This window comes from Centruroides sculpturatus, unplaced genomic scaffold (assembly GCF_000671375.1).
Source record: "Centruroides sculpturatus isolate CEXI.00-Female unplaced genomic scaffold, Cexi_2.0 scaffold182, whole genome shotgun sequence".
Taxonomy (NCBI): domain Eukaryota; kingdom Metazoa; phylum Arthropoda; class Arachnida; order Scorpiones; family Buthidae; genus Centruroides; species Centruroides sculpturatus.
Window position 1 is genome coordinate 387,412 of NW_019384651.1, and position 20,778 is coordinate 408,189.

The 20,778-nt window shown below is 29.2% G+C and overlaps 1 protein-coding gene across 1 annotated transcript; it reads left to right on the top strand.

Annotated features, from left to right (window-relative positions):
• The first annotated feature begins 455 nt into the window (after positions 1 to 455).
• On the top strand, positions 456 to 18,629 carry LOC111626298 (eukaryotic translation initiation factor 6). Its single transcript, XM_023369621.1, has 7 exons — positions 456 to 691; positions 850 to 935; positions 7,947 to 8,122; positions 8,245 to 8,355; positions 11,638 to 11,703; positions 18,166 to 18,347; positions 18,456 to 18,629. The coding sequence occupies exons 1-7, from the start codon at positions 585 to 587 to the stop codon at positions 18,463 to 18,465; spliced, it is 738 nt and encodes a 245-aa protein (XP_023225389.1). The 5' UTR covers positions 456 to 584; the 3' UTR covers positions 18,466 to 18,629.
• The last annotated feature ends 2,149 nt before the right edge of the window (positions 18,630 to 20,778 follow it).

A 20,778-nucleotide genomic window follows, 5' to 3' on the forward strand; every position in this document is an offset into this window, starting at 1 on the left:
CGGCAGCCCCATTGTGGGACTGACCGAACCCATAATGGGCTTGTAAAAAGAGGCCGTCTTAGTCCCCACAGGGCGGAAAGAGTTAAAAAAAAAAAGAAAAAAAAAAGGTAGGCATGCAGAGTGATGAGTAGCGAAATTTCTTATTTTCCTGTTGCCAGATTAAAATATATAAAAACCAAACAAAATTTTTGACGCCAATCAGACTGAAAAAAGCCAATTTGGCAACTCTGAGTCCTTCTCAACCACAGCAATAGTGCTCTCTCCGGAAATATAAATAAATAAAAAAAAATAATAATAATAATTTGCTAGCGCTTAATAATTTTGTAAATTAATTTTTTAAAGTTAAAATTTTAATAGCGTTTACATATAACATATATTAAATAAAAATTTTTCAGAAAATTTATAGTAATATTTCATAATATCTTGCAATTTAAAAGAGGGCGCATTTACGATTTTAGACGTTTCAGAGGGGATTGCAATAATCGACACGAGGCTTGTTGTATCACTGTAACCAATAGGCTTAAATATTTCTCTATCCGTAATTATTAATCTTTCTTTTCTGGATTATATTTAAATAAGTAATTATGGCAGTCCGTGCTCAGTTCGAAAATAATAATGAAGTTGGTGTTTTTTCTAAATTGACCAATACTTATTGTTTGGTTGCGATCGGCGGTTCCGAAAATTTTTACAGGTAATTTAAAAAAAATAAATCAAATATTTTTGGACTTAAATCAATTTCAAACCGAAAACTTTGAGTTATTTATGTTTAATTGGTGAAATGATAAAACTATTGAAATACATTCTGATTATGCATAAAGTGATGAACTATAAATTTGCTTTTATTAATAGTGTTTTTGAAGGAGAATTGGCAGATGTCATTCCGGTGATACATGCTTCCATTGCTGGATGCCGCATTGTCGGACGTCTTTCTGTGGGTAAGTTATGTATAATTTAATAATGTAAATGTGATAAAATTGCAGCTTTGAATGAGATGGTTTGGACTTTGTCGAAGATCATCCATTTTTTATTCCTACAAGCACGATCTATAGATTGTGCTTGTAAGAATAAAAAAGTCAAAAGGAACCAATGATCTACATGTGACCCTTTGCAATATATTGCTCGTCAAACAGATATAGTGCCAACCATTGAGAAATATCTGTTTTTTTTTTTTTTTTTTTTTTCACTTTTAAATTTTAATCCATTTTTGAGGGTCTTCAGAGTTCTAGATAGGCTGATTTTGGTGGATTATATCTTGTGAAAGGTCATGTGCATACCATTGGTTTTTTTGACTTTTACTTTCTCTCTGTTATATATAAGAGCCAGGAAAGTATGGTGATCAGTCAAAAAATGATTCCCAGATTTTTACATTTTTGACTAGGGACCTTGAAATGTTGAGAAATGCAAAAAAGTTTGGGGATAATTTCTGTATGTATGGATGTTAATGTGTGTGTGTGGGGGATACAATCTTGTTCAAAGCTTAATAACTCCTGGGCTTTGTATCAAAAATTTCTGAGATTTTGCAGGGAGGTTTGTTTATTAGGATTATCAATGTTAAATTTTGGTGATTATCTCCCCCACTCTCTTCAGCTTTAAAGGGAGTTGTGCGTATCTCCAGTAGGTTTGGACTTAATGACAATTTTACTTGCTATTAGCATTTACAATTTTTTATAAAACCCATCTCTACTCTCAAAATTAAGCTTTTTGCCATTTTATAATTCTTAAAAACTTAAAAAGTTTTTAATAATAAAATATCATAACAGATGGCACCACACATGCAGCTTTAAATGTGGCTGGGAAAATTAAGCAACTCATTGCTGGATTTTTCTTAGTAATTTAATTCGATAAATTTGAGATATGTATGTGTAAAAAAAAAAAGATATTTGGAACTGAATATGAATTTGCTCTTGCATACTGGATCTATTATCAATTATGATATCTTGAGATTTCATCCAAACTCTTCGTTTGGTATGTAAATAGCATAGAATTAATATATAACCAAACAGATTGTGCTATTCTCAATAATCATCATAAAATATATATAAATGGATGATCTCTACTCTGGCAGCCTAGTGCTACACTGCATATGAGAAACATTATGGAAGATCATTCATGTTCAGCTGTTGAACACAGTCAACTTCAGGTTTTGCAATTTCAGAATGGGTCATATTCAGCAGTAACACTTGCATCTCTTAAGGTCCTTATCTCTTTTGTGCACTTACTCTGAATATAAATGACAATAAAATACAGGCATACCAGGTTAATATTACTTCTTGTAACAAAGTCTGCAATTTTAAGCCCCATTTAATGTAAAAATATTAAAATTTGAAGGCCAATATCCAATTTGATTGCCTAACAATGGTGGCTCATCAAGAATTCCAAGTTTTAGGTGTGTTTGTTTCAACAGTTTGGTGTGTCATTAGAGTAATTTAGTTGTTGCTTATACTTTGTAAGGTGTGTTTTAGTGAGGTGTACTGCAGTAAATGAAGTATGAAGGAAAGAATAAGTTGTACTAGAAGAAGAAAATAACATTCAGTAGATTAGAAATGACGTTATCCAGAGAGTTCAATCAACAGGTTTTAAAAATGTGAACGAAGAGGATGTAAGAGAATGGAAAGTTTTGCATTAAATGCAAAAGTTTCCATTCTCTTACATTTTTCAGTGGAAGATTTAGAAAATGTTTTAACAATGTAGCTAAAAAAAAAAGGTGAAATTAAAGAAGTCCCTTCTGAAAAAGTGTTTGCAACCAAAGATTTAAAAAGGTGTTTGAATGACATTGAAAATGATCATGATTTAGGAAGAAATATTATTGTTAAGCAATCAGTGTTACTTGTAATAAATCCATACAGGCAGTTATTAAATGAAAGAGAAAAAAGCATAATCAACTATAGATTTTTTAAATGTGATTTTATATTTGTTTGGAATGTGATATTAACTTTATTTAATAAAGCTTTTTTCAAAAAAATCTTATATTTTACCAAAAATAACCAGAACATATCTTTCAGATTGAAATGCCAGGTGACATCTCTAATGGTCAGTTTTCCAAACAGAAAATGAAATGAAAGATAAAATTGCTAATAAAATTTTGATAAATAAAATATTAACATTACTTTTTATCAAGTTATGCAGAAGATAGATACACAAATATCAGTTTTAGGTGACATGCATTAGATTAGAAATTAAACTTTCTTCTATTATGAGATAAATGTGGCAATAATGTGCTAATTTAAATAATTTTTTGATTTTTTTTTCTCCTAGAAACATATTAATCATTTAAAATCCATCTTATATAAAATATTTGATAGATGTGGGTATAGAGGACTGGATAAAAATGATTCAAAATCCTGAATCAGTTCAAATTGCAGCCCAATAAAGGCTGCAATTTGAAAAACTTGTAGACCTATAAATTCCCACTGTCATCCATCTGTCTTTCCTTAATCATAAGAATGGAGTTAGGTAGATGAAATTCCAAAACCAGATATAGAAACCTTAAGGGCAGGAGGCCCCAATTAACTATATATGAACTTCTGATGCAAACTGGAAGTCACGTTATTTCAATTCAAAATGTAATCCTGAAAGCAGTTAATAGATGACTGTCATGACTCCATTGTTATGATATACAGGGGCAAGACACTACAGTACTTATTTGAGGAGGAGAACATATATTGTAAATTAAATAAATTAAAAATATGGTTAAAACCTGCAGCCTGGCATTGTAATGATGTCACAATAAATAATTGCTCGTTATAATGTGTGTCAAAACATAATTACCTGTAATGAAATTATTTTTAAAACATTGCATTATCTCTCTAACTTAACTAAACATAGTATTTGTTTATATTTTAAAAAATTCCTGTATAGAACTGTTTCAAATCATTTGAACTGATTCAAATCAGCAATAATTCATTTCAAGTATTTTAAAATTATATTTTAATATAATATATAATTAAATTGAATTAAATATAATAATAAAAATAAGTTGCTGATATTTTTTATGCTTTTAGTGGTCCTGAAAATCTGTACTGAAAACATGATTATGAATATAATTAGGAAATTTCCAATAGTAATTCGAACACAAATCAGTTATTGTATTTATTCAGACACTTGGCAAATCTCATCATTAAATTTTATTCAGTTGATATTATCACATTTAAATCAATTTAACAATACCAAAATTTACATACTCGTCTTTCATCTAAATCGAAGACAAACATATTCTGCCATATTTTTTAAACAATAAATACAATAATTGATTTGTGTTCGAATTACTAAAAATTACTGGCACTGTTTCAAAAATACCAAATTTTCAATAATTTAGTAACCAACTTGAGCTTTCAATTATTTGTTTGTTATGATTAACTTAAACCAATAATAACATTATTTTTTAATGAAATTGCGTGTCTTTTACATTTCAATAGTTTTTTACAAAACTATTTTATTTTCATAAAAATTTGTAATTTCTTCTAAATAAATATTTCTAAACTTATAAAATTAGTATAATGTAGAGCATATATAAAAAAAACATGTTATAAAAAATTTTTTTAACTGTTTCTAATCTGAGGACACAAAAGATCTTTTAATATGCCCATTAATCTAAAAATATAGATCAGTAATGGTGTAGCTGGATGGTGAGGGACAGTGCAATATGTATGGGATAACTACTCATAAAACTTTCTGAAGATTAACTTAGGTTCAAATCCTGGTCCTTCAGAATAGCAAGCATATATCTGAACCCTCTTACTTATTTTTCTAATTAATAATTAAGTAATTATCCAAAATTAAATTTCAAAATTCAACAGCTTCTGCATCTATGAATTAAAAGTTTAATTTGGTAAATTGAGTATATCTTAGTTGAATTTTATGATACATTGCCTAAATAAAATTGATAAAACATTTCATTTTATCATTTTTTATAATGGAAGATCATCAAATGTTAAGTTTAAAGCTATTTCAGAATTTAATTAAAATGCCTCAATGTCCTTGACTTACTATAATATATAAATTTTTGTCTACAAGTACATATTTTCTAATATCAGGACTTATTATACTGGCTTTGCAGATAATGCTACAGAGTTTCATAGAAAACAGTTTTTGTTTTATTTGATATACCTGGACACATACATAATACTGCATTTCGAACTCTTTCGTCCCTCCTTAATGTACTACAAAAATACCTGCTGAGGCGGGACAAAAGAGTCTGAAACACATATTATGTATGTGTCCAGGTATATTAAATAAAACAAAAATTGTTTTCTGTGAAACTGTGTAGCATTATCTGTAAAGCCAGTATAATGTCCTGATATTAGAAAATACGTACTTGTAGACGAAAATTTATATACTATCCCAGAATTATTAGTCTTTAGCAAATAAAAAGAAAACTTTGCTTTTAACTTTTATTAAATTTTCACAAAAGTTTGAGTTGAAATAATTTTAATTTCACTAACTAATAGAAAAAACATTTAGGCAAAATCTGAATTAATGAAAACAGGATTTCAATTTTTTTTCTGTTATGCTATCTCTTACAATAAAAATTGAACCAAATAAAAAATGTAAAATCTTTGTAAATATATTAGCCTTCCAGCAATTGGCAGTTTTCAAAAAATTCATGGTGTTTTTTGAATAAAAGTGAATAAATGCCTTTTTTCTACTATAAACAATTATTATATTTAAAAATATTCTGAAGGTATTTAGAAAGAAAAAAAATGTAGAATTATTTTAATATTGAAGATTTGAATATATTCCATCCATATTAACATATATACAGTAAGTCCTCATTTAAAGTCATTTCATTATAGCATTGTTGAGGAAAGATATAAGTACAGTTGTAATCATTTACAATTATCATTGGCAAATTTTCTTTCTAAACAGTAAAATTGGTTCTATGAGGTGGGAAATAAATGTTGGATGCAAACACAATTTAATTAGAATAATAACTGATTCATATGTTGCTAATATCAATTAGCCAATGGTAAAATTTGTTTGGTTATTTGGCATTTTTGCTTGACATCACAGCTTTCAAGAACCTATCGACTATGCTAAGTGAAGACTTGCTGTATATTAATTATATTTTAATATATATATAAATATATATATAATATATAATACCAGTGTCTATCAATATATATATAATATACCAGTATGTGTATATATGTATACTGGTATATTGTATTATATATATTAATATCAGGTCATCAAGGATGAAATTTGTGGAAAAAAGGCAAAGTTGGTTGATAACTTACAAATATAAGGAATTATTTTATTCATCAAAGTATGCACCCATATTGTCTATACACTTTTGCCATTTAAGCGGCAGGTTGTTCAAGCTGGTGGTATAAAACCATGGTGGATGAGAGTCAATGAATTCCTAGAAGGCCAGTTTTACAGCATTGTCGGAATTAAATTGTTTTCCTATTAGAAAGTTGTCCAAATTGCAGAAGTGATAGTCAGTGGGGGCTAGGTCTGATGAGTATGGAGGATGATGATGAAGTTCCAACTCCAATTCCTGTAGTTTTGTCACAATCATTTAAGCAGTGTGTGATCTAGCATTATCATGCAATAAGATAGGAGTTGATCTGTTGACCAGTCTAGGCCAATGTTCCACAACCTTTTTCTACTTGCGGCACACCCATGACTCAACTTGGCATACAAAAATGTTATTCCCCTCAAAAACATATGATATGATACCTATTAATAGAATTACGTAATGCCACTAACCTGTTATTATTATTTAACAGACATCAACACCTGTGAGCAAATTTATTTTATATATAATTTCTTAGAATACATAAAAATGCATGGCTTGTAATTAATAATAAACAATCATCATCTTATTTCATCAGTGCTGCGGCAGAGAATAAAATACAAGCATAAGAAACTCAACAACTGTGATAAAAATATATAAATAAAACTTGAAATTAACAGAAAATGTAAAACGAATATGAATATGTAAAATTAACAGAATATGTTCGTGTTACACCTTTTGCCATGTGACGGCACACTGGTTGTGGAACACTGGTCTAGACTGTTTTTCGTTAAGTTTTTGCATCATTTTGTCCAATTGGTTGCAGTATATTTCTGCTGTGATCAATGAGCCAAGTTTCATGAAATAATGGATCACACCTGTGCTAGACCACCAAGCACTCACCGTCAGCTTCTTTTGATGAATATCACACTTTGGAGTGTGTTTTGGTGATTCGTCCTTGACCAACCACTGTTCTGAATGTTTGCGATTGTCATATTGGATCCATTTCTCATCACAAGTGACAATTTGATTCAAAAATGGATCAGATTTATGATGAGAAAGCAACATCAAGCAAACTTTAAAACGCTTTTTCTGTTTTTCATTCAGTTTATGTGGAACCCACTTATTCAATTTTTTCACTTTACCAATTTGAGCTAAATGAGTTAATATTGTTTGTTTGCTAATGCCAAACTTCAACAATAATTCATAGGCACTCTTAGATGGGTCAGACTCAATGGTTGGCAATGTTATTACCTACAGATTTCATCCTTGATGACCTAATATATTAATACTGTTAATGTTTTTAAATTTACAAAATTTAAGAAAATTTTTTAAGTAGACAATACATAAAAATGTGTCTTCTCACTTTGTCCTTTTACATGCACACGAGGAAAATAACAGTTCCACAGCAGAGTTGATCCTTCATTTAAGGCTACTCATTTGCCTCAATATGTAAAACATTAAAAATTTCCTCTGGAGACAGTACAATTAAAAAATAAATACATTTGAGAAGACACATTTTTATGTATTGTCTACTTCAAGAATCTTCTTAAATTTTGTAAATTTAAAAATTTTATGTCTTGGCAGTTTTTATCAACTGTTAATGTATTATACATTTTTAAACTTCAGTTTTTTTATCTGTAATTAAAATTTCAGACATAAAAATGATGAAAGTTTTGAATACAGAATTTTTTTTTATAATTATCAGGTAATAGACATGGTCTTCTAGTTCCAAATACAACTACTGATCAGGAACTTCAGCATTTAAGAAATTCTCTTCCAGATTCTGTAAAAATACAGAGAATAGAAGAAAGGTTATCTGCTTTAGGGAATGTTGTTGCTTGTAATGATTATGTTGCTCTGACACATCCTGATCTTGATAGGGTATTTTATTTTTTCAAATAGTTTTCAAAATAATTCAAATAAATAAAATTTTTAATATTTTTATTTGTATATTTAATAATTTTATTCATAATAGTTTTAATATTTTGTTTATTTTTAAATAGGAAACTGAAGAAATAATAGCTGATGTACTGAAAGTTGAAGTATTTAGACAGACAATAGCAGATAATGTTCTTGTTGGAAGTTATTGTGCTTTAAGTAATCAAGGTGGCTTGGTAAGTACCCTTTTAATATACCATTATTTGAAAATTCTTACAGAAATAAGAGGATAAGATTATATTTATTTTTCAATTTATGCCAATATTGAAATTTAGTTATGTTGCAATCTCAATTTAAAAATTGAGCTATTATTATTGCATTATTTTTATTTGGTAAGAAAAAATGCAAAACCTTCCACAGTGAATAAACATTTATTTCATAACATTTTCTTATCAAATCCATTCACTAGACTCATCTTCAGGATTAAGAAAATGAAAATAGAATTCTAAATAATACAGTATACTCTTATGTGGGTGGATTATCCATGCTTGCTTACATCTTGATAAAAATTTATGTCAGGAATACAAATACAGTCACTTCTTGACTTATGACAAAAAATTTTTTTAAATGTATCAATTTTTTATAGTTTTCATCAAATATATATCATATACAGTATAGCATCGATTATCCAAATGTCAATCAACCTAAACTTCGGTTAACTGAAAGCATTCCATTCGGTCTGTGTCATGCTGAATTGAACGTTTTTGATACTAGATTTACTTCTAAAGTATAATATTTTTTTTTTTGTTTCTATAGTTTTCAATATATTTATTTTGTTTGTACTGTACAAAATAAAGAAATAATTTTTAATGATACAACACGATTATTATTATAAAAATTAAGTGGCAGGTTGTTATTATAAAACCACGATTATTATTATAAAAATTTTTGTTAGGTTTAACGTCAACAAAAAATTAATGTGAAGCGACATGCAATGGAGAAAAATTTAAACATGGGATATATTAATATGCTATTATTGGGATATACTAATAAACTATATCAATAATGTATTTTTTTGTACATAATCGGTTATCCAAAAAATTTATTTTCTGAACAACCCCAGTCCCCAATTCATTCAGATAATCGACATTCTATTGTACAAGTATATCTTGCACACTTCTGCAATCGATTGCGTCATCTTTAGTTTTGTTGTGCACTTAGCATAGTTACCCTTTGCATGTGCTTGTGTAAGGTGGCTAATTGTTTTGTTATACAGTCACTTCTCGACTTACGTCCAAAATTGTGGAACTGAACCCTGTCATAAGTTGAGAAGTGACTCTATTAGCATTAAAATTAAAAAGATCTGTGTTGCTATGTATAATGGTATATTGAGCATTTGAACTACTTCCAGAAAGTCCAGGCATAAATTAAATGGCCTAACAAGTACAATAAGTGCAGTCGATTCTTGAACAATATGGTTTTATTTATGTGTATATTGGTTTTTTTCTCCATTGAATAAGTTGTAAAATTATTTGAAGAAAATATTTGAATTATTTCCTTGTCAATAAATCATTATTATTGCAAAATTAATGATGTTTTATGATGATCTAGCTGACAACCTTCATTCTTGGTTAATAATACAAGAAGTTCATAGTGCAAGGTGCTTCAATAAATTTTTCTGAATTTTCTGTGTATGTTGAAAGTTTTATTCAACTCTGATCACATCTAAAGCTTATTAATTAATTGTCATTCTCAAAATATATTTTTTTCATAATATATAACCTATTATGCTAAATTTAATATGAAGTTAAAAACTAAATAAAAGAAATAAGTCTGTTTTAATGAAAGCTCATTGATTTAATGATTTTCATCAAAACACTTATCTATACAAAGCAGATTATGCATGTTTCTTCAAAGCAGATTATGCAGGAGCCAAAGGGGGAGAAATTTAAAAAATGTAATTAATGATAATATGCGATATATATTGTCATCGTCTCCATTGCCGTCTGGACTGCTGAGTAGTAACAATCAGTGTCATTTGGGAGCAGTTGAGTCAGTGATACATGCCTCGTTTACAAACAACACAACCCATTTATTAGACAATTTACTTATAAAAAGTTCTATAGTCACGAAAGATTGAAGTCCTTGTATACTTCAGCACATAGTCTTCAAAGAAGAAGAAGAAAGTCCAATGATGAAGGTGGTTTCCTTTTGCTGACCAATGTTGCATTCTAAGACAAGTTGTCAAACAGGAAACAATGTCCAGTGAATGCAGATCAGAATTTCTGAAGTTTCTCTCATTGAAGGTCTATAACTTTCAGAGGATACATTGGCTAAGGACGGAGGTGGAACCTTGTGAGAAGCATCCCAGCCAGGGACATAGCCTCACGGGACACCACGGCAAAGAACCAAGTATCCATGTGGCCTGGGCTTAAATATCTTTTTGTCTCGCAAATTGTTACTTTATTGGTTATTAATCCCCTTTCTTGGTCCCATACTTTTCAATTACCAAGCCAAATTGTGCATAAGCCACAAATATTTTGTATATTTCATAATTACAAAGAGTAAGCATATTTCAGTTATTTATAAGTGATGTGTCAAATATGTTTATGGGCTGGATTTGGCTTGGGGCTGCAGTTCATACATTGCTGGTCTAATGAATAGGTTGAGAATGTTCTCAAATAAATATTTATTCACTGTAAAAGGTGTTGCATTATTTCTCCTTGTAAAATTGCAGTGAGTTATATTTTCTCATCCTATGTAATCACTGATAAAACTTTAAATAGTCTGAGTGTACATGTAACAAATTTATTGAAACTTTACTGTGATATTAAACAGCTATAAAATACATGCATCAGGTAAGAAATACTTTTTTTAATAATAAATAAAAGGTGTTTCTAATCACACTATCTTTAGCTTACAATCAGACTTAAAATTTTTGGAACAAAGTTAAGAATACAGAATATTTTTAAAAAACCTACATCAAATATCTTAAAATAGAACATTGATTTTTAACATTAATATTTTAAATATAAGTTATAAGTTTAACTTGTAAGTTTATCATCATCTCATCATTCAAAATAAAAGAAGAAAAAGATTGTTTTTTATTTTCTCATAGTCAATTTATTTATTCTGTAATCTTTATTTAGTTACTTTTCCCAAACTTTTAGTAATAATAAGCTTTTTATAATTATCAATTATTAACTTAATAATAGTCTTTATCTAATTAAAGACTTAAAAGTCAGGTTATTTAAAGGCTAAAATGGTGTTATTTATAAACCAATCTAATTAATTAATTAATTGTATAATTTACACACACAATTAATAATGTAAAAATTAATTTTGAATTAAGTAAATTATGGCAGTTTTTATTTTTGTAACATCAGAATCAATCTTTGAAAATTCATGTTTGTCTGTTTTCTATTTAGTGCTAACATTATTTAAAGTGTTAAATGCATTGAAATGTATGTATTCACTATAAAAATACTAAAACTTTCCTTCTTTAATGCATTTAATAGGTACACCCAAGAACATCAATTCAGGATCAAGATGAATTATCGTCATTACTTCAAGTTCCTTTAGTTGTAAGTATAATACTTTTTTAAATTATAGTTAAAAATTATAAACTGAAAGATTCTTGATTTATAAATTATAATTTATCAAATTGTACAGTAACATGTTGGAAATTGCATTACCTATGGTATATATCAAAAAGCATTCAACAGATCTGCAAAGTAGAATATTTTAGATGTGATTGTGATTTTTAATGAAACCTATGTAAAATAGAGAGGAAACCAAGAAGATTCAATCAACAAAATGAAAATTATTGTACATAATATTATATCAAACATAAGTATTATGTCACACCAGAGCCTCATCAGTATTGTTAGTGAGCATTATCATGAGAACTTGCCATTCATGGTTGTGGAAGTAAAAAGGTTCATAGCATAAGTAAACTTGAAAAACATAACATGAACAGTTATTTCTTGTTGAATGGAATTCTATTATTTCATAAGGCCAACTTAAACCTTAATAATAGCTTTGCAGCACTCCAGTGTAGAGTGGATGACTTTTTTAAGTATTCTATGACAAGATTGTGCTACTAAACTTTTCTAATACACTCAGTTGCTTTTTACTTTCAGGCCTGTGTTAATGCTCATAACATGCTAGCAATTTTCTATAGATCAGGACTGTTGTCTTGCTAACTTAGGTATCTGCTCTAGGACTCTTGTAGGTACATTTTTACCTAAACAGCAATTTTTTTTGTTATTTAAATGAAAATAATGCTAATAAACTGTAGAGAAAGGGCACATAATAATTTATTCACTATCTTGGTGTGGTGACTTGGCACAGTGTCATCCTGGAAGATGTAGGATTTTGTGTCACAAAATTCTTCCTTGATTACTGAAATTAGTTTAATGTTTTTGACAAACTGCATTTACAGACCCATTTATAAAGTGTCTGCTTATACTTTTACTAAGTACACATTCTTACACTATTTGACTCATTGGAAACTTTATTGTCTGCATCAAACAACTTCTGCTGTAGAGTTTGCCTCTTCTATGCCTAAGATAGTTTGTTGTCAGGTCCATGCAGGTTAAATTTGCATTAATCTAAAAATATAACAGAATCCCAAATGTCAGCACACTAGTTTGCATGTTACTTAGCCAAGATAAATCCCTGTCTGTACATTTTAGTTGTCAATAAGGGCTTATTATACAGATGGTAAACTTTAAATCCATATTGCATAGATCACATTAAATAGTTCTTGCACTCACTTCTATGCCTACCTGCTCTTCCCACTTTACTTTCATTTGGAAGTAATGCAGTATGTTCTCCATGCTAAGACACTTCATTATTCTCTCCTGGCATGGTATACTTGCACATTTAGCTGCTGATTCAGCATTTCTTTCAGTATTGCCATGTTTAAGTTTCCTTTGCAATAATTTTTGATTGATGACAATACACTTTCTGTGCTATTTAAAATGTGAATAAACTTCAGCATTCAAAGTAACAATTACTTTTTACACAGTATTAACTGTGAAACTTTTCATTTTACTTATACTAGTACACCACCTTCCCATAGGTTTTTATATTAATGGATGATACATTTGTCAGAAACATTGCTGCAGTAGACCTTGTCATCTAATGAGAAATGTTTTCATGTTTATGATGCCACGAATGATGAATATTTTTGTTTTTTTGCAGGTTTGCAGCAAAATGATACTTTAATTTAAAAATCGAGCAACATTTGGTGTTGTCATCTGTTATGATATTTTCTTTTTGTGTCAATTCTGGCCATCTTTGGACCATGTACAAACAACTAATTATGACTTGCTTTTCCCTCTTTCCTTCCCTTTGTTCTTTTTTTCTTCCCAATACCTCTTCATTCTCTTGCTCTGCTGTTGTCTTTGCTCCTGAGTGAAGATCCTTATGATATTTTATTTAAAAAATTTTTATATTTTTAACTATTACAAAATGGTAGTAAGCTTAATTTTCAGGGTAGGGATGGATTTTATAAAAAATTGTAAATGCTAACCATACTGAAAATACATCTTCTTCACTACTTCATCTCCCCACCCCCTTGACCTTTAGTTACCAAAATTTAATAGTATCAATCTCTCTAATAAACAAACCTCCCTGCAAAATTTCAGAAATTTTTGACAAAAAGCACAGGAGTTATTAAGCTTCAAAGAGGTTGAACAAAATTGTGCCCCCCCATACACACACACTAATATTTATACGTACAGAAATTATCTCTGAATGTTTTTGCATTTCTTGACATTTCAATGTCTCGAGTCCAAAAGTAAAAATCTGGGGGTAATTGACTGATTTGCCATACTTTCCCTCCATTATATATAACATCTGGGAAAGTAAAAATAAACACATTTAATAGAATTTTATGAATGGTGCAATTTATGTTAGTTGCCTCTGTATATATGAAAAATAATAAAACAAACAATAATAATATGATATGTACTGATTGTCATATCAGTACATACATTCTTTGAACAAATTTTAATACTGTCATACCTCATTACTTGAAACAATTTAATGAAGAGAGTTATGAAGAAATGTTTTTAATCATTCCATATGGAAAATGTTCTAACTCATCCATCTGTTTCAATGACAATAAAATACTGCACAAAAACTCATTTACATATAAAATATAAGATTTTAACATGATATTAAATGTTACAAATTTTAATTATCTTATTAACTAATATAATACTTAATGAGGTCATTAAAGAATATGTTTGTAAGCAGTAATGCAATGAATAAGTTTGTATAGTCCTCTCTGTATTAGAATATGAATTGCTTTTTCTTTAGTATGCAGTAGAAGCAATGAAAATGAAATGCTATTTATTAGATTGTACTGATATTTTATGATAAAAATCATTAAACTGCACTAATGTTATATATGTAAAATGAAAACAGAAACCAGAAAAAAATTTTCTTTCTACTTCCAAGTTTTACTAATCTGAGATTCAACCTAGATATTTAATTTTATTCTTTGGAAATTTTAATTCTGTGTGGTCTTAAAACGAGAAACACTCCAATAACAGATCCATGAAGTTTTAATCCATTCATTATGAAGTCAATTCCTCCATCGGAAAATGAAGGAAATGACTATCTAATTTTGCTAGACATGCTAAAATACTATTTTTCTTCAAAATTTGTAGTAAATAATTTAGTGTGAGATGCACACATGTTGTTTATGAAAGGGGAAACATTTTGTCACTTTTATGACAGAAGGGAAGTTGAATTTTCCTTCACACAAAGTTGGGCGCCCATCTAGATGTCCACCCCCTTTGTACTTCCCCGAACATCCTGTTGACGTACCAAGAACCCTTCATTTTGATTGGTTCAAAACATATGAATAAGGCGATCCATTTCCTGCAATTGAGGAGTTCTCAAGAGGTTATGAAGTGTAACAGACCTCCTAAAGATTTCCACAAGGTCCTGCCTCATTTTATTTTGTGCACCTCTATTCCCTGGAGATCCTCCTCCATCCATCTCCAATCACATCAAAAATACTCATTGTTGATCCTGTATCTTAAGACCGCATCACTGACTAGAATAACAAGTTCAAGTCGAGGTAGTATAGTCAATTATTGTAAACTCTCTCTCTCTCCGTGAGATTAGGTAAGAGGTGTAGGACATATTGTATCTCTGTAGCTTGGTTTTGTTGTCTATTAAATTTATTGTTGCTTTATCATGGTCTCCTCAATGACTCGAGAACACATCAACGTATTATCCTGAATCTACGTACCCTCCTCACTCGTCAGTGTTAATTAACGTGTGATAGGGCACAATTCATCCCTATTTGGTGTTGGGAGTCCGACAAAAGGAGAAGATGATCTCCGGATTGTCTAGTCTCCACTTTCCTTGGTTAACATTTCTAATCATTTAATGCCATTCTACGATGCTGTGGACAAGCCTTCCAAACTTGACCACCGATTAAGTGGTATTAAGAGTGATAACAAACTCTATACCCCTGGCTAACCTCACCTTAGCATAACTTTTCACTTTTTTAATAAATGCACATCAAAAGTATGTGTAATGCTTAGTTCACACTGAGCGAATAGCAAAAGTGAATGAGAAAAGCGAAAAATGATTTTTATTCACATAGAGAAATTGACTCATACAACCAAAAACAAAAAGCGATTGTGAATTTTAAAGAGCCAATCATTTGCAAGTGATAGAAAACATTGAATTATTATCATCTCAAAAAAAAAAAAAAAAAAGGCTGCTTCCAATATTTCATTGTTAACTACATTTATTTATTTATTGAGAAAGAAAGATATTTCAAAAAGAAAATGATGCTGGGTGAGAAGAATATTAAAAATCCATAGTTACAACATTTACTCTGTTGCGTGTAGGGTGGATATACATAGGGACTAATAGAGCTTAAGTTCTGGGCCCCAAGTTTCAGGGGCCCACAGAAATTGAATTATCATCATAAATTTTTAATACTTTTTCATTAACAATGAGCACTTATTGTGTAGTAAAAAATAGTTTATTATTATTATATTATTACCCTATTTGTTTTATTGTAAATGGGGCCCCGTTAAACTTCAATAAGCCCTAGGCCCTGAGAAACCTAGATCCACCCTGGTTGCATGAGAAAGTTTCTGTAGCCATCTTGAAAACAACAAGAACCAGTGACAACTAACAGGAATACAATTGGTGGTGAAATTTTTTTTGCTAGCAAAAAAAACTCTTCAGTTCTGAACTTCAAAACAATTTGTGAAATAGTAAAATTCACCATAAACGACATCACATCTGACGTGTTATTTGCTCTGCTTTTTGCTTCCACCAGCAAATTGTGCTCAGTGTGAACTAAGCTTAATACTGAGAATACAAATTTCTCTGAAGATTTGTACCAAAAAACATCGTTTTAGCAGGAATTTTGGTACACAGTGTTCAGCTATCAGAGTAGGGCTGTAGTTCTATCATAAGTATCATATATAAAAACATAAATGTGAAAAAATTAAATATTTAATAGGAAATTGACAATAACTCTTTTAATTTCACAGAGCGTCAAAAAATTTCAATATAAATGTAATATCATATAAAGATTTAATTCAGGAATTTTAATGTGTTTTTTCTATACAGTGTATCTAATACTTAATGCTAGTCTTTACAGTGGCTAATATTTGAATTCAGTTGATTTAGATGAGTTTATTGAGTGTAATAATTGAATAAATCATCCTATATTAACATTATTTTATAAACAGCATTAAATTTGTCATTACAACTATATTGCATGGAGATATTTTGTTACACTATGTTAGTTTATGCATATGATGTTTATTAATTATAATAATAAAAGTATGAATTTTGTATTTGTTACATTTTAAATATTTTAAGTTTTATTGATAGCTGTTGAAACAGATTAATTCACTTGGTAGAATAGAAATGATTTCTTAGTAGTAAAATATATTCGAATATATTAATTTTTGTAATATAAAAAGATAATCACCAGTTATTATGCATTTGATTTGGCAGACTCATCTATATTTTCATGTATTCAAATATTTATAAATCAAATACATATGTCATACATAAGTCATCCTGTTGTAGATGGAGAACTGACTTTATTTGGACAAAAAGTAGTCACTGAACTCCTGGATGATAAGATTACTTTTGGAAAGTTTGATTGCATTTGCATATACTATTTTCAAATGCACATACAGCAAGCTTGGGACTGGAAGTGGTCCAGATTTCTGGTTTTTCAGTTTTCAGTACATGGTCTAAATATATACTTTAAATATAAAATAAGCAACAGAAAGTTAAGAATAGTAATTTGTATCTGTTAAATACAATTTTACACTTCTAAAGCAGGGTCTGTCTGATCATTATTAATCCTCTTAAACTATATAATACCATGCATAGTGTAATATTTAAGATGAAAATTAAATGAAGAAAAGTAATGAACATAATGAAACTGGTCATACCTCTGATTCTGTGGTGTACATGTCATGCAATATATATGTTACTGTGAATGACCAATATCTGGTGAATGTCAGCATTCACACAGTTGTTTCGTGTATGTACAAAATATTTGCTAAATATCATTATTTCTCACTTACACCGGCAAATTTCAACATTCAGCATGCACTGAATGTTGAATAAAAATATTTTTATTATGTTAAGACAAAAATGCAACTTTTTCATATGTCAAAATAGGAGAAAGCTTAAGTAATAGCACATGTAAATAAACTGTTGAACTTAAAACGAACAGTATATTCTAATCATTAAAGAAAATAATACAATAATAAACTTACACATAAATTATGTGATTAACGTTATACAATCTTATTTATTGCAACAACTTAAACTGTTATGGCACTTTGAATTGCACAAGAGTCCCTTGCTTTTACAACTACATTTATTCATGGAACACTTTTTTTTTGCAATGACAGTGTGTATAGCCTTGCCTTCCAACAAAGCAGTCATGTGACAAACTATAGTTAACTTTTGTAACTTCATTTTTTCCTATTCAGTTTTTTATATACTGTATATAATTTTTATTATTTTAGGCAGGAACAGTCAATAGAGGAAGTGATGTCATAGGAGCAGGAATGGTAGTAAATGATTGGATAGCTTTTTGTGGAATGGATACAACAAGCACAGAATTATCAGTTGTTGAAAGTGTTTTTAAATTAAGTGAAGCACAACCATCTGCAATCACAAGCAACATGAGAGCATCTCTAATTGAAAGGTATTTTTGAAATAAAAATAGCAAGAAGTTTATTTTATTTTATGTGGCTAACTAATTTTAAATATTCATACATAAAAAATTCTAATTTCTTTATTATTTTCTTTTCAGTATGGTTTAAAGAATTAAATGATTCTCATCAAAACTGTAAAATTTTCAGAATAATTTGGATACTAAATGAGTCAGAAATGCTTCTGTTTGCATATTGTATGTATGTATTTCTTCACGTTGAAAATATGTACAATGTGTATATTGCATGCAATAAATTTGTGTTTTAACTTTGGATTTCTTTTTTTTGTATAATTTTATTATATTTGTTTTTATTCAAATTTTTTTCAAAGCTGCACATACAGTGTGTGGCAAATTAACCTGATGGTTTTTAAATTAAAATAACATAAAAGTTATGTAAGTATGCTAAATATATTTATCATCATCTTGTATCTTAACCTCAAAGAATTTAACACAGGATTTGTAAATAATCACTTTTTGAATATTGTATCTGTGAAGTGGTGCCTGTTGTCTGCACATTCTTGCAATCATTTCCTAAAACTTTGTATGACTTTCTGCAATATTTCATGGGAATTGCTGCCACTTCATTCTTGATGTCTGCTCCAACTCTGCCACAGGTCTTGAATTGTTCTTAGTGTCAGCCATTGTTCCCATCCCTTGAAATCAGATTCTGGTATTCAACATCAAACTGGCACAACTTTATTTAAAGAAGGTTGTGAAGCATTTCGATGTAGCAAGCTGAGTTTACTGTCAGTCCTGCCTCATTTATCTTAAAGAAATATGAAATGATTGGCCAATCATTCCTAAAGTTGCTACACCACACCAAGCAATAATCTTAATACTAAAGATTGCTGATGTAACTCAGGATTCTCTTAAAATGTATTTTTATTTTACACTAATTTCAATTGTTACTAAATGGCTGTGAGTTAAACAGCATGTGTGCCTAACATCATTCCCTCCACCCCGTAAGATTTAGGTGTGAGCCATATTTAAAAGCTGTAAGGTTAATCTGCCTCACTATATAATCAAAATCATAATTATTCATATAACTATTAATTTATAATTCTGACAAAAACCTTTTAATAGATTATTGTAGGAATATAATATATTTGTACTTATAAGAACACACTAAGACTTAATGAAAGTTTTAATATGATAATGGAACTTTATTTTAGATTTTAATTCATTCATTAAAAATGATAAATTCAACTTAAAATTAAAAATAAAAACTTGCAATCACATTTTAAAGATGAAATGTTCAGCTTAAAATATGAAAATTTTGTTTCCATCAAATCATGCATCTTGTTTCTAGTATTTTAAACAAAATAGTCTGACAAATTCAAAATTATAATTTATTTTTTATATTTCCTTTTCTGGTATGTGCCACAGCCACTAATTTTACAAAAATTTTCGGAAATGGAAGTAAGTCATAGAGATTTGTGTTCATAACAAAAACGTAAGATGTCTTCTGTACAATGCCAGTTTCAAGTATACATGATGAGTCAAAAATCCCTTGCACTCTATTCCAGAAGTACCAAATAATAATAATTTTGTTAATATAGTTACATAGGAAGTCATGAAAGGAAAATCAGATTGAACCTTTTATGTTGAATTAAGTTGTAACTTATTAATGAGCAGGTAACGTTAAAGTTGCAATGATAAAACAGTGGCATATTAACCCATGGGCAAAAAAGACAGTTGCCTGGGGTCCCAAACCAATTTTTTATAAACTCATTCCTATAGTAAGAATATCGAAATTTAAATTTGTCGCCATATCTGGGGATAATAGATTGCCTGTGTGGTACAGAACGCACTGGCGCAACGCAGTCAAACAGAAAGTAATATGGCTGATTGCTGGTGTCAACGTGTATGCTACAAGTGTATTAACTATTAAATGTATAAATTTCACACGTTTTTGAATAAATAAAACAAGAATATTTGAAGTAGGTACTAGGTATTTTATTATTAGAATATTTTATTTTAATTTAACATGATTTGGTACAATGAAATTAAACAAATTTAAATGGTGATTTTCTTTAATTTTTCTTAATTTGCGAAGTGTTTTCCTTGTATATTCAGTTATTGTTTTACTTATGGAAAAACGATTAGACGATTAAGAGTACAGAATAATTATGCATTATAAATCTAAAGAAAAATATTTTAGAACGTTGAAAAGAACGTACTAATCAGGGTTTCAAAAAAGAATTAAAAATTAGAGAAGTGGAATTTAAAAAAAAAAAAAACCTCTACAACATGTTATTGCGATTAAAATCTAAGAGAGTCTAAAAATAACAGCAGCATCACCAAATAAAATAGAACAGATAATATACCTTCACTTCTACATTATCACCAGATGTCATTACCACAGACAGCAGTCTATACAGTATGATGATACCAAACACAATAAAGATATTGCTTTATGGCC